The sequence below is a fragment of the Hoplias malabaricus genome, chromosome 3 (assembly GCF_029633855.1).
Source record: "Hoplias malabaricus isolate fHopMal1 chromosome 3, fHopMal1.hap1, whole genome shotgun sequence".
NCBI lineage: Eukaryota > Metazoa > Chordata > Actinopteri > Characiformes > Erythrinidae > Hoplias > Hoplias malabaricus.
The window spans coordinates 3835646-3848015 of NC_089802.1; the positions used below are offsets into that span (position 1 = coordinate 3835646).

At 46.2% G+C, this 12370-nt stretch overlaps 1 protein-coding gene across 5 annotated transcripts in view; it reads right to left on the reverse strand.

Annotated features, from left to right (window-relative positions):
• rgs7b (regulator of G protein signaling 7b) overlaps positions 1–12370 on the reverse strand; it is a 70526-nt gene that overhangs the window by 11943 nt on the left and 46213 nt on the right. For all 5 annotated transcript variants that reach the window (XR_010801886.1, XR_010801887.1, XR_010801888.1 and 2 more), the window contains 7 exons: positions 8399–8505; positions 7257–7308; positions 6173–6237; positions 5709–5785; positions 4429–4510; positions 2546–2620; positions 1006–1104 (listed from right to left, as the gene is read on the reverse strand). Coding sequence is in view for 1 of the 5 variants with exons in the window: in XM_066664287.1 (XP_066520384.1) it covers positions 1006–1104; positions 2546–2620; positions 4429–4510; positions 5709–5785; positions 6173–6237; positions 7257–7308; positions 8399–8505 (557 nt within the window). In the remaining 4 variants the exon portion in view is untranslated. The remainder of the gene's footprint in view (positions 1–1005; positions 1105–2545; positions 2621–4428; positions 4511–5708; positions 5786–6172; positions 6238–7256; positions 7309–8398; positions 8506–12370) is intronic.

Here is a 12370-nt window from a genome sequence, read left to right on the forward strand (position 1 = left end):
ACACACCACACTCCTCACAGACAGTCACCTGGAGGAAACCCACGCAGACACAGAGAGAACACACCACACTCCTTACAGAGAGTCACCCGGAGGAAACCCACGCGGACACAGAGAGAACACACCACACTCCTCACAGACAGTCACCCGGAGGAAACCCACGCAGACACAGAGAGAACACATCACACTCCTCACAGACAGTCACCCGGAGGAAACCCACGCAGACACAGAGAGAACACACCACACTCCTCACAGAGAGTCACCCGGAGGAAACACAGTCACAGTCCATAATAAAGGTTAAAGTCATAACAGATGTTAGATTTCCCCTGTTCTGTGTTTTGGTTTGGTGTTTATTTTCCGTGTCACGCTCCACACCTGTGAGCTAGTGTTGGTCATGTGACCAAGCTCAGGGGTGATCTCAATTATGTTTAAGGTCTGTGTTTGTTTCACTGTGTCATGGTCCATTGTTGTGTTCTTGTCTCACTTCAGTGTTTATCATCTCAGCATTGTAGAGCAATAAAAAACAAGCCATACGACATGTCACACCAGGTCATAACAACCATAACAGGGCATTAGAACCAGATATAACTCTGTATATGAGGTGTGTATATGGACGGGGCCATGCTCGCACCCAGGACAGACTCACGATTATTAACACCATGCATTAAACCACGTGGAAAACTTGTGTAAGTGCTTCGTTTAATCATTCCTCTCCTCTCGTTCCACTTTAATACACAGAGATTAAGATTTAATGAAACGCAGGCTAATTTTAACCCGAATTAAAACAGTCTGGGGGCATTCAAAAGTAACACGGCTTGATTGGGTTTCTGTCAGAGACGAGGAACACGGTGAAACTGGAACAAGTCGTAACAAGTTTCCTTCCGAAGCAGGACAGTTTTTCGGCGGTGGGTAAATACGCTATCAGAACTTTTTACTCAATTTTAAATTAAATTTAAAGTAGGTTCATAATAGGTTTGTGTGTGTGTGTGTGTGTGTGTGTGTGTTTACCTGTTGGTGTAGCTCATCCTCTGTGGGCTCTTTAACCTCAGGTGTGGTGGTGTGTGTAGGGCTTTGGCTTCGGACATCGTTCTGTAGACCATATACTGACTGCAAGTAACACACACACACACACACACACACACAAGACCATTTATTTCTCCTGTGTTTATGTGATCCTCAATAAATCATCAGCTAAAAAGGTGTCAGATATAAATGTTTGGAGATCACTGGAACATTTCTAGCTTTTATTTTAAACATTTAATCAATATATCGCTCGTGTATAGATTGAGGCCGTTCTGTGGCGTTGTTAAGGTGCTGTTTCCTGTGGTTGTTGTTATGCGGCTGATATCTGGTTTCAATGATATTGCTAGGTCTTATTATGGTTTTATGGGGGTCTCTATTGTAATTTAGGTGGTTGCTATTGCGTTGCTATGACATTGTAGGTGGTTGCTATGGTGTTGCTAAGTGGTTGTTGCTTTGTTAGGTTATGTGGTTGCTATGGTGTTGCTATGGTATTTTTTAATTGATCGCATTGGTGTTGCTAAGTGGTTGTTGCTATGGTATTTTTTAATCGATTGCATTGATGTTGCTATGGGATTTCTTAATGGATTGCTAAGTGGTTCTTGCTTTGTTATGTTATGTGGTTGCTATGCTGTTGCTAAGTGGATTTTGCTATAGAATTTTTTTTAAATAATGTCTATGGTGTTGCTAAGTAGTCATTGCTTTGTTATTTTAGGAGTGTGCTATGTCGTTGCTAAGTGGTTGTTGCTATGGTATTTTAATTGATCACATTGGTGTTGCTAAGTAGTTGGTGCTATGGTGTTTTTAATCAATTGCTGTGGTGTTGCTATGGTATTTTAATCGATTGCATTGGTGTTGCTAAGTGGTTGTTGTTATGGTATTTTTTTATTGATTGCAATGCTGTTGCCAAGTGGTTGTTGCTATGGTATTTTGTAATCGATTGCATTGATGTTGCTAAGTGGGTGTTGCTATGGTATTTCTTAATCAATTGCTATGGTGTTGTTAAGTGGTTGTTGCTATATTTTGGTAGGTAGTGTCTATGGTGTTACTACAGTATTCATGGTACACATTGCAGAGCATGCCACGTGGTTGCTAAAGTATCTCAGGTGGTTGCTAAAGTACCCCAGGTGGTTGCTAGGGTACTGGTTAGGTCTCAGAATTTGAGGGACATGACCATGTTTGTTTGGCAAGGTGGTCAGTATAGTGGTAAAGTGCTAAGTGGTTGTTGCTGTAGTATTTTAGGTGGTTGTTTTAGTGTTACTATGGAGGTGATTACTAATGTATTGAAGGTGGTTAGTGAAATACATATTGTTAGGGCTTTGCTCAGTGTTTGTGAAAGTGTTCCAGGTGACTGCTAATGTTTTAGTTTGTTTTTCATATCTCAGAAATAAAAGCAATGGCATGGCATTGATTATGAATACGAGATTTATAGAAACTGTATCCAACACTCCTAACGTTGTGGAATGTTGATGGTGAAGATGTTACTGCAGCTGTGACAGTGGAGCGACGAGTTCAGAGCGGGATTTACCTTCCTCGTTTTGTGCGGCTGTTTCATTCGGGAGGATTTCTTGATGTCGGCTTCAGTGGTGTTCACGCAGCCGGGCTGCAGACAAACAGACAACATCAGAGACAACCACAGGAGTTAGTCCCGCTCACGTTCAGCGTCTCACGTGACAAAACAAAGACAAACCGGAGACACTTGGTTCCCTTTGAGATGCAGATCCAGTCTCAGAACTCAGAGAAGCCCTGACCTGATTCACACACAGCATTGTGGGTAAATAAAGCAGAGACGACAGCTGACTCAGACGCAGACTCTCAGAGGACCACTGTCTCACACTGAATCAGTGTCTGAGCTTCGTTACCTGTCTCTGTGCTTGGACGAGGGACACCGTGCAGCTGAGGATGTGTCACATGACCAACAACCAACAGATATGCAGGGATTTTCATACACTGATCACAGCACTGCTGTGTCTGATGCACTCGTACCAGCACAACACACACACACACACACACACACACACACACACACACAAAGACACACACACAGACACACACAAACTAACACACACACAGACAGACACACACAGTAGCACATACACACAAAGACACACACACACACAAACTAACACACACATACATACAGTATCACATACACACACACAGACCCACACACACACACCCCTCACACACAAACTAACACACAGTAATACACATACACACAGAGTAACACACACACAGACAGACACACACAGTAGCACATACACACAAAGACACACAGACACACACACGAACTAACACACACACAAACTAACACACACACACAAAGACACACACACAGACACACACAAACTAACACACACACAGACAGACACACACAGTAGCACATAACCACAAAGACACACACAGACACACACACATACACAGACACACACACACACAAACTAACACACACATACATACAGTATCACATACACACACAGACCCACACACACACACCCCTCACACACAAACTAACACACACACACACACACGTGTGAAACATGATGAAAAAGACTCCTCCAGATCCTGTTTAATGAGATTAATTTATATTCATTATATTCTCTGGCTGAAAGGTCCTGGTCTAATTGGATCTTATTTGCATAAAGTCTTCTCCATGCATTAAAAACTTCTGCTTTAATTAGATTAATTTCCATAGGCTCCTTCGTTCATTAAAAAGACTTTAACACACACTTGTTTCTGAGCTCCAGACTCCTCCCACTCCTCCAGCTGACAATCAACCAAAACATTAAGAACGCCACTGAACTGACTCAGGAGGTGACAGTAGACCACGGGCTGAAGACCCGGCCCCATCACGGACCAGAACTGGACTAATAACAACTGGAGCAGGCTTCTGATTTCAACTTTCCATTCCACCTTAAATGGTGCGGCTTTAACCCTTTCAAGCAAGGACTCTTCAGTAATCTTAAATTAAATTGTTCTTGGAAGAAAACACTGGGTTTATCTTTCTTTTAAATGTATTTTACCTTAAAATAAGTGACAGCTTTATACGAACCTGCTGTTTCAACTTTAACGTGTGTATTTGTGTGTGTGTGTGTGTGTGTGTGAGTGTGTATGTCTGTGTGTGTGTATGTCTCTGTGTGTGTGTGTCTGTGTATGTGTGTCTGAGTGTGTGTGTGAGTGTGTCTCTGTGTCTGTGTGTGTGTCTGTGTGTGTGTGAGTGTGTGTGTCTGTGTATGTGAGTGTGGGTGTGAGTGTGTATGTCTGTGTGTGTGTGTGTGTCTGTGTATGTGTGTCTGTGTCTGTGAGTGTGTGTCTGTGTGTGTGAGTGTGTGTCTGTGTGTGTGTCTGTGTCTGTGTGTGTGGTGAGTTTTGGGAAATGAACAGCAGGGATAAAATGAAGCAGCAGCTCACCACAGGTCTGTGGACGTCCCAAAACGCCCGCTCCTGACTGTCCAGGATCTTACGCTCGATTTTGTCTCTCTTCTTGTCCACCCTGAGCACAAGAGAACAGTGGAGACGTCTGTTACTGAGACAGAAAAAAAAAACACCAGCTCCTCTCACTTCAGATCTGAGCACATCCACTGCCACTGCCAGTCATCTGTCGCTGCACAGTGTGTGTCGCTCGTCCTCTAGTCCTTCATCAGTGACACAGGACGCTGTCGGCTGGATGATTTTGGTCGGTGGACTGTTCTCAGTCCAGACACTGAGGGGTTTAAAAACTCCAGCAACACTGCTGTGTCTGATCCACTCTACACCAGCACAACACACACTAACACACCACCACCACGTCAGTGTCACTGCAGCGCTGAGAATGATCCACCACCATATCACACCTGCTCTGTGGGGGTCCTGAGCGCTGAAGAACAAGGGGAAAGAGGGGTAATAAAGTATGCAGAGCAACAAATGGACTACAGTGGGTAAGTTTAGAACTACAGAGTGACAGTGGAGCTGAGAGAGGGGACAGTGAGGGGACAGTGGAGCTGAGAGAGGGGACAGTGAGGGGACAGTGGAGCTGAGAGAGGGGACAGTGAGGTGATAGTGGAGCTGAGAGAGGGGACAGTGGAGCCGAGAGAGGGGACAGTGAGGGGACAGTTGAGCCGAGAGAGGGGACAGTGAGGGGACAGTGGAGCCGAGAGAGGGGACAGTGAGGTGATAGTGGAGCTGAGAGAGGGGACAGTGGAGCCGAGAGAGGGGACAGTGAGGGGACAGTTGAGCCGAGAGAGGGGACAGTGAGGGGACAGTGGAGCCGAGAGAGGGGACAGTGAGGGGACAGTGGAGCCGAGAGAGGGGACAGTGAGGGGACAGTGGAGCCGAGAGAGGGGACAGTGAGGGGACAGTGGAGCCGAGAGAGGGGACAGTGAGGGGACAGTGGAGCCGAGAGAGGGGACAGTGAGGGGACAGTGGAGCTGAGAGAGGGGACAGTGAGGGGACAGTGGAGCCGAGAGAGGGGACAGTGAGGGGACAGTGAGGGGACAGTGGAGCTGAGAGAGGGGACAGTGAGGAGACAGTGGAGCTGAGAGAGGGGACAGTGAGGGGACAGTGGAGCTGAGAGAGGGGACAGTGAGGGGACAGTGGAGCTGAGAGAGGGGACAGTGAGGGGACAGTGGAGCTGAGAGAGGGGCAGTTAGGGTAGAAGAAAAAGTCAGTAGATTTAATGTTTGGGCTGATGGGTGTAATACTGCAATACTCACTTAGCTTGTGCTTCAGCCTGCATAAATATAAACTCCCATTTCCGTGCAAAAGCTCTCTGTAGCCGTGCTAAACTTTCCTGAGAAATACACACACACACACACACACACACAGTATTGTATTATGTTTCTAGGCTGTTGCTTGGTGGTTAATTACTGGTTGCTATGGTGTTCCAGATGTGTGCTAGGGTGTTGCTAGGTTGATTATAGATTGTTGCTGTGGTATTCCGTGTGGTTTCTAGGTTGTTGCTAGGTGGTTGGTGAGTGGTTGCTATGGTATTCCATGTGGTTTCTAGGGTGTTGCTTGGTGTTTGCTTTCCCATGTGCTTTATTGGGCTTTGGTAAGTGAGGATTGCACTATTCCAAGTTGTTGCTAGGGTGTTGCTAAGTGGTTGCTATAGTGTCTTAATCTTGTTGCTATAGTTACCCACACTGTTGTACTGTAACATAAAAGAAACAATGCTTACGGCTTCATAGTCAGCGAGTTCCAGCCTGGCTTTGTTTTGCATTGTTCGTTTGCAGAGGTACACAGCTGGAGAGAGAGAGAGAGAGAGAGGTCATCTTTCTATTGATGGGATGCTTTTCAGCAGCTGCACATGAGCATAAAATCACCATGGCCTCTGTTCTGAGCGTCCACACACTTATGACCCCAGACCCGTCAGTTTGCTCTGAGCTGCTCTTACACCATCTACACAGTGTTCATCGATTTACTCCCTGTCTCTGAGACGGAGGACACACAGAGTCTGTTACAGAGGACAAGATCTGAGCAGGACACAGAGACAGAGACAAACAGAGACAGATGTTACAGTAGGTGTTAGAGAACACGGTTCCACTGTTCCACACACCAGAGCACAGGAGGTTTATACTCCTCTGGTATGTACTGGGCATTCACCATGACGACTTTGGGTGACCTAGATATATATAAATATATTTATTTTTTATACATTTCAATGAAGATTAGTGTCTCAGTTCCCTTTAAAAACAGGATTAAATTCACATCAGAAAGAAATTCTGCAACTTAAAGAGATTAGGTTCAGTTAAAAAGCTTTGAAGTTGAGAAGTGGTTAAAGAGAGTGAGAGAGAGAGAGAAGGAGAGAGAGAGAGAGAGAGAGAGAAAAGGAGTGAGAGAGGGAGAGAGAGAAGGAGAGAGAGAGAGAGAGAGAGAGAGAGAGAGAGAGGAAGGGAGAGTGAGGGAGAGAGAGGAAGGGAGAGAAAAAAAGGAGAGAGAAGAAGAGAGAGAGAGAGAGAGAGAGAGAGCGACAGAGAGAGAGAGAGAGAGGGTCATAGTCATGCCGTCATGGTTCCTGATAAAGAACCCACTGTTCTTTGGTTCCAGGTGGGAACCGACTTTTCTGGTTTGGGGACCAATGAATGTTAGTGAAAATGGAATGAACAGGAACCATTCTGAAAAACGCGAAGTGTGTGTGTTGGTGGGTTCTAGATAAACAGTGCACATATACAATCATACACAAACACTCCTTAGTTTCCTTCTTCATAAAGCTGTACCTAACACATTTAAACATAACCCCCTCCCCCCGTGTCTGCACTCACCATAGTCTGTGTTCTCCGGTTCCCAGCAGTTTGACGGCCAGAAGTATGGAGTCTGCAGGAAAAACAGCACGAGAGAATGGTGAGAAGTGGAAAAACTGGTAAGACGTGAAGAGACTGGTGAGAAGTGGAGAGATGAGTGAAAAGTATAGAGATGGTGAGAAATGGAGAGACTGGTCTGAATCTGAGAGATGGGTGAGAGGTGGATAGACTGGTGAGAAGGGGAGAGATGGGTGAGAATTGGAGAGACTCGTCTATATTTGAGCAGTGGGTGAGAAGTGGAGAGACTGGTCTGAATCTGAGAGATGGGTGAGAAGTGGATAGACTGGTGAGAAGGGGAGAGATGGGTGAGAATTGGAGAGACTCGTCTATATTTGAGCAGTGGGTGAGAAGTGGAGAGACTGGTCTGAAGTGGAAAGATGGGTGAGAAGTGGAGAGACTGGTGAAAAGTTGAGAGACTGGTGAGAAGTGGAGAGACTGGTGAGAAATGGAGAGACTGGTCTATATCTGAGCAGTGGGTGAGAAGTGGAGAGACTGATCTGAATCTGAGAGATGGGTGAGAAGTGGATAGACTGGTCTGAATATGAGAGATGGGTGAGAAGTGGATAGACTGGTCTGAATATGAGAGATGGGTGAGAAGTGGAGAACCTGCTGAGAAGTGGAGAGACTGAGAAATGAGTGAGAAGTGGAGAGCTTGGTGAGAAGTGGAGAGACTGGTCTGAAGTGGAGAGATGGGTGAGAAGTGGAGAGATAAGTGAGAAGTGGAGAGCTTGGTGAGAAGTGGAGAGACTGGTCTGAATATGAGAGATGGTTGAGAAGTGAAGAACCAGCTAAGAAGTGGAGAGACTGGCGAGAAGTGGAGAGACTGAGAGATGAATGAGAAGTGGAGAGACTGGTCTGAAGCGGAGAGACTGGTGAGAAATGTAGGAACTGATCTGAAGTGGAGAGATGGGTGAGAAATGGAGAGTCAGTTGGAGATTTATTAAACACAACACGTAAAGTGAGGTCACAACCAGAAGAAATTTCCAAAACCAAAAAACCAATGCAGAGAGATAAAAAAGTCCAAACGACAAAAACAAGCTTTGAGAAAAATCACCCAATGACTCAAGGTCTCAATGTAATAAACTCAAAGATGGCTCTTTTACCTGGAACCTGTAAAAGGTTCCGTCATCCTTCAGCACGAGAACGTGGTCAGAGATGGGGAAGAAATATCCATGAGCCGCCATCAGTGTTCCCAAGTGCAGAGCCTCCACTGTGAAGAACACAACATACAAACACATCTGAGAAGGGTTTACACTGTTAGAACATAGCTGTGAGGATCTAGTGGAGTGCAGCCTCATCATCATCAGTGAGGGGCAGGGGCTGGTGTTGGGGATTAGTTCTGGATCAAACTCACCACTCCAACTCACCTCATCAGAGGAACCCCATCACTCCAGAGAACACAGTTCCACTGTTCCACACACCAGAGGAACTTCATCACTCCAGAGAACACAGTTCCACTGTTCCACACACCAGAGGAACTTCATCACTCCAGAGAACACAGTTCCACACACCAGAGGAACTTCATCACTCCAGAGAACACAGTTCCACTGTTCCACACACCAGAGGAACCCCATCACTCCAGAGAACACAGTTCCACTGGTCCACACACCAGAGGAACCCCATCACTCCAGAGAACACAGTTCCACTGTTCCACACACCAGAGGAACCCCATCACTCCAGAGAACACAGTTCCACTGTTCCACACACCAGAGGAACCCCATCGCTTCAGAGAACACAGTTGCACTGTTCCACACACCAGAGGAACTCCATCAGTCCAGAGAACACAGTTGCACTGTTCCACACACCAGAGGAACCCCATCACTCCAGAGAACACAGTTCCACTGTTCCACACACCAGAGGAACTTCATCGCTCCAGAGAACACAGTTCCTCTGTTCCACACACGAGAGGAACCCCATCACTCCAGAGAACACAGTTCCACTGTTCCACACACCAGAGGAACTCAATCACTCCAGAGAACACAGTTCCTCTGTTCCACACACCAGAGAAACCCCATCACTCCAGAGAACACAGTTCCTCTGTTCCACACACCAGAGGAACCCCATCACTCCAGAGAACACAGTTCCACTGTTCCACACACCAGAGGAACTTCATCGCTCCAGAGAACACAGTTCCTCTGTTCCACACACGAGAGGAACCCCATCACTCCAGAGAACACAGTTCCACTGTTCCACACACCAGAGGAACTCAATCACTCCAGAGAACACAGTTCCTCTCTTCCACACACCAGAGAAACCCCATCACTCCAGAGAACACAGTTCCTCTGTTCCACTTACCAGAGGAACTCCATCACTCCAGAGAACACAGTTCCACTGTACCACACACCAGACTTATAAACTAGCTGAAATCTTCTGGACATACAGGGAATATAGTCCCCTCACGTTTTAAAAGACTATGAATGCCCACACACACACACACACACACAGACAGACAAATAATTTAACAGCCTCTTTTATCCTGAGATGAAAGTGCTTACTCACACACACCGCTCCACCTTAAAAGATACAGTCGCTTCTTACTCACACACACCGCTCCACCTTAAAAGATACAGTCTCTTCTTACTCACACACACCGCTCCACCTTAAAAGATACAGTCTCTTCTTACTCACACACACCGCTCCACCTTAAAAGATACAGTCGCTTCTTACTCACACACACCGCTCCACATTAAAAGATACAGTCGCTTCTTACTCACACACACCGCTCCACCTTAAAAGATACAGTCTCTTCTTACTCACACACACCGCTCCACCTTAAAAGATACAGTCTCGTCTTACTCACACACACCGCTCCACCTTAAAAGATACAGTCTCGTCTTACTCACACACACCGCTCCACCTTAAAAGATACAGTCTCTTCTTACTCACACACACCGCTCCACCTTAAAAGATACAGTCTCTTCTTACTCACACACACCGCTCCACCTTAAAAGATACAGTCTCTTCTTACTCACACACACCGCTCCACATTAAAAGATACAGTCGCTTCTTACTCACACACACACCGCTCCACCTTAAAAGATACAGTCTCTTCTTACTCACGCATGCTGCTCCACATTAAAAGGTACAGTCGCTTCTTACTCACACACAACGCTCCACCTTAAAAGATAGTCGCTTCTTGCTCACACACGCCGCTCCACCTTAAAAGATACAGTCTCTTCTTACTCACACACACCGCTCCACCTTAAAAGATAGTGGCTTCTTGCTCACACACGCCGCTCCACCTTAAAACATAACGTCGCTTCTTGCTCACGCACGCAGCTCCACCTTAAAAGATACAGTCGCTTCTTACTCACGCACGCCGCTCCACCTTAAAACATACCGTCGCTTCTTGCTCACGCACGCCGCACCACCTTAAAAGATACAGTCTCTTCTTACTCAGGCACGCCGCTCCACATTAAAACATACCGTCGCTTCTTGCTCACGCACACCGCTCCACCTTAAAAGATACAGTCGCTTCTTGCTCACGCACGCCGCTCCACCTTAAAAGATACCGTGGCTTCTTGCTCATGCACGCCGCTCCACATTAAAAGATACAGTCGCTTCTTACTCACACGCACCGCTCCACCTTAAAAGATACAGTCGCTTCTTACTCACACGCACCGCTCCGCCTTAAAAGATAGTCGCTTCTTACTCACACGCACCGCTCCACCTTAAAAGATACAGTCGCTTCTTACTCACACACACCGCTCCACCTTAAAAGATACAGTCTCTTCTTACTCACACACACCGCTCCACCTTAAAAGATACAGTCTCTTCTTACTCACACACACCGCTCCACCTTAAAAGATACAGTCTCTTCTTACTCACACACACCGCTCCACCTTAAAAGATACAGTCTCTTCTTACTCACACACACCGCTCCACATTAAAAGATAGTCGCTTCTTACTCACACACACACCGCTCCACCTTAAAAGATACAGTCTCTTCTTACTCACGCACGCCGCTCCACATTAAAAGGTACAGTCGCTTCTTACTCACACACAACGCTCCACCTTAAAAGATAGTCGCTTCTTGCTCACACACGCCGCTCCACCTTAAAAGATACAGTCTCTTCTTACTCACACACACCGCTCCACCTTAAAAGATAGTCGCTTCTTGCTCACACACGCCGCTCCACCTTAAAACATAACGTCGCTTCTTGCTCACGCACGCAGCTCCACCTTAAAAGATACAGTCGCTTCTTACTCACGCACGCCGCTCCACCTTAAAACATACCGTCGCTTCTTGCTCACGCACGCCGCACCACCTTAAAAGATACAGTCTCTTCTTACTCAGGCACGCCGCTCCACCTTAAAACATACCATCGCTTCTTGCTCACGCACACCGCTCCACCTTAAAAGATACAGTCGCTTCTTGCTCACACACGCCGCTCCACCTTAAAAGATACCGTGGCTTCTTGCTCATGCACGCCGCTCCACATTAAAAGATACAGTCGCTTCTTACTCACACACACCGCTCCACATTAAAAGATACAGTCGCTTCTTACTCACACGCACCGCTCCACCTTAAAAGATAGTCGCTTCTTACTCACACGCACCGCTCCACATTAAAAGATACAGTCTCTTCTTACTCACACACACCGCTCCACCTTAAAAGATACAGTCTCTTCTTACTCACACACACCGCTCCACATTAAAAGATACAGTCTCTTCTTACTCACACACACCGCTCCACCTTAAAAGATACAGTCGCTTCTTACTCACACACATCGCTCCACCTTAAAAGATACAGTCGCTTCTTACTCACACACACTGCTCTATTTCAAAAAACGCTGACATCCTGAACGTGAACAGCCCAGAAAGAATTGTGTTTCTTTCTGTAGACATACACTTTAAAATTTTGAGATTGAATACAGTCATGAATTGTATTTAAACACCGTTAGGACACATGTAAAACACGCGCTTTATTAAAGTTAGTCCGAGCTGTGCAATAAAGCCAGGGTTTTTAAGGTGGTGCCTTAAAGAGCCAGGTCAGTCATTCAGTCAGTGCCAATGTCTCTCTTATGCAATTATCTCAACAACTTTCAACACATTTCTGCTGGAGACTCCAGTAA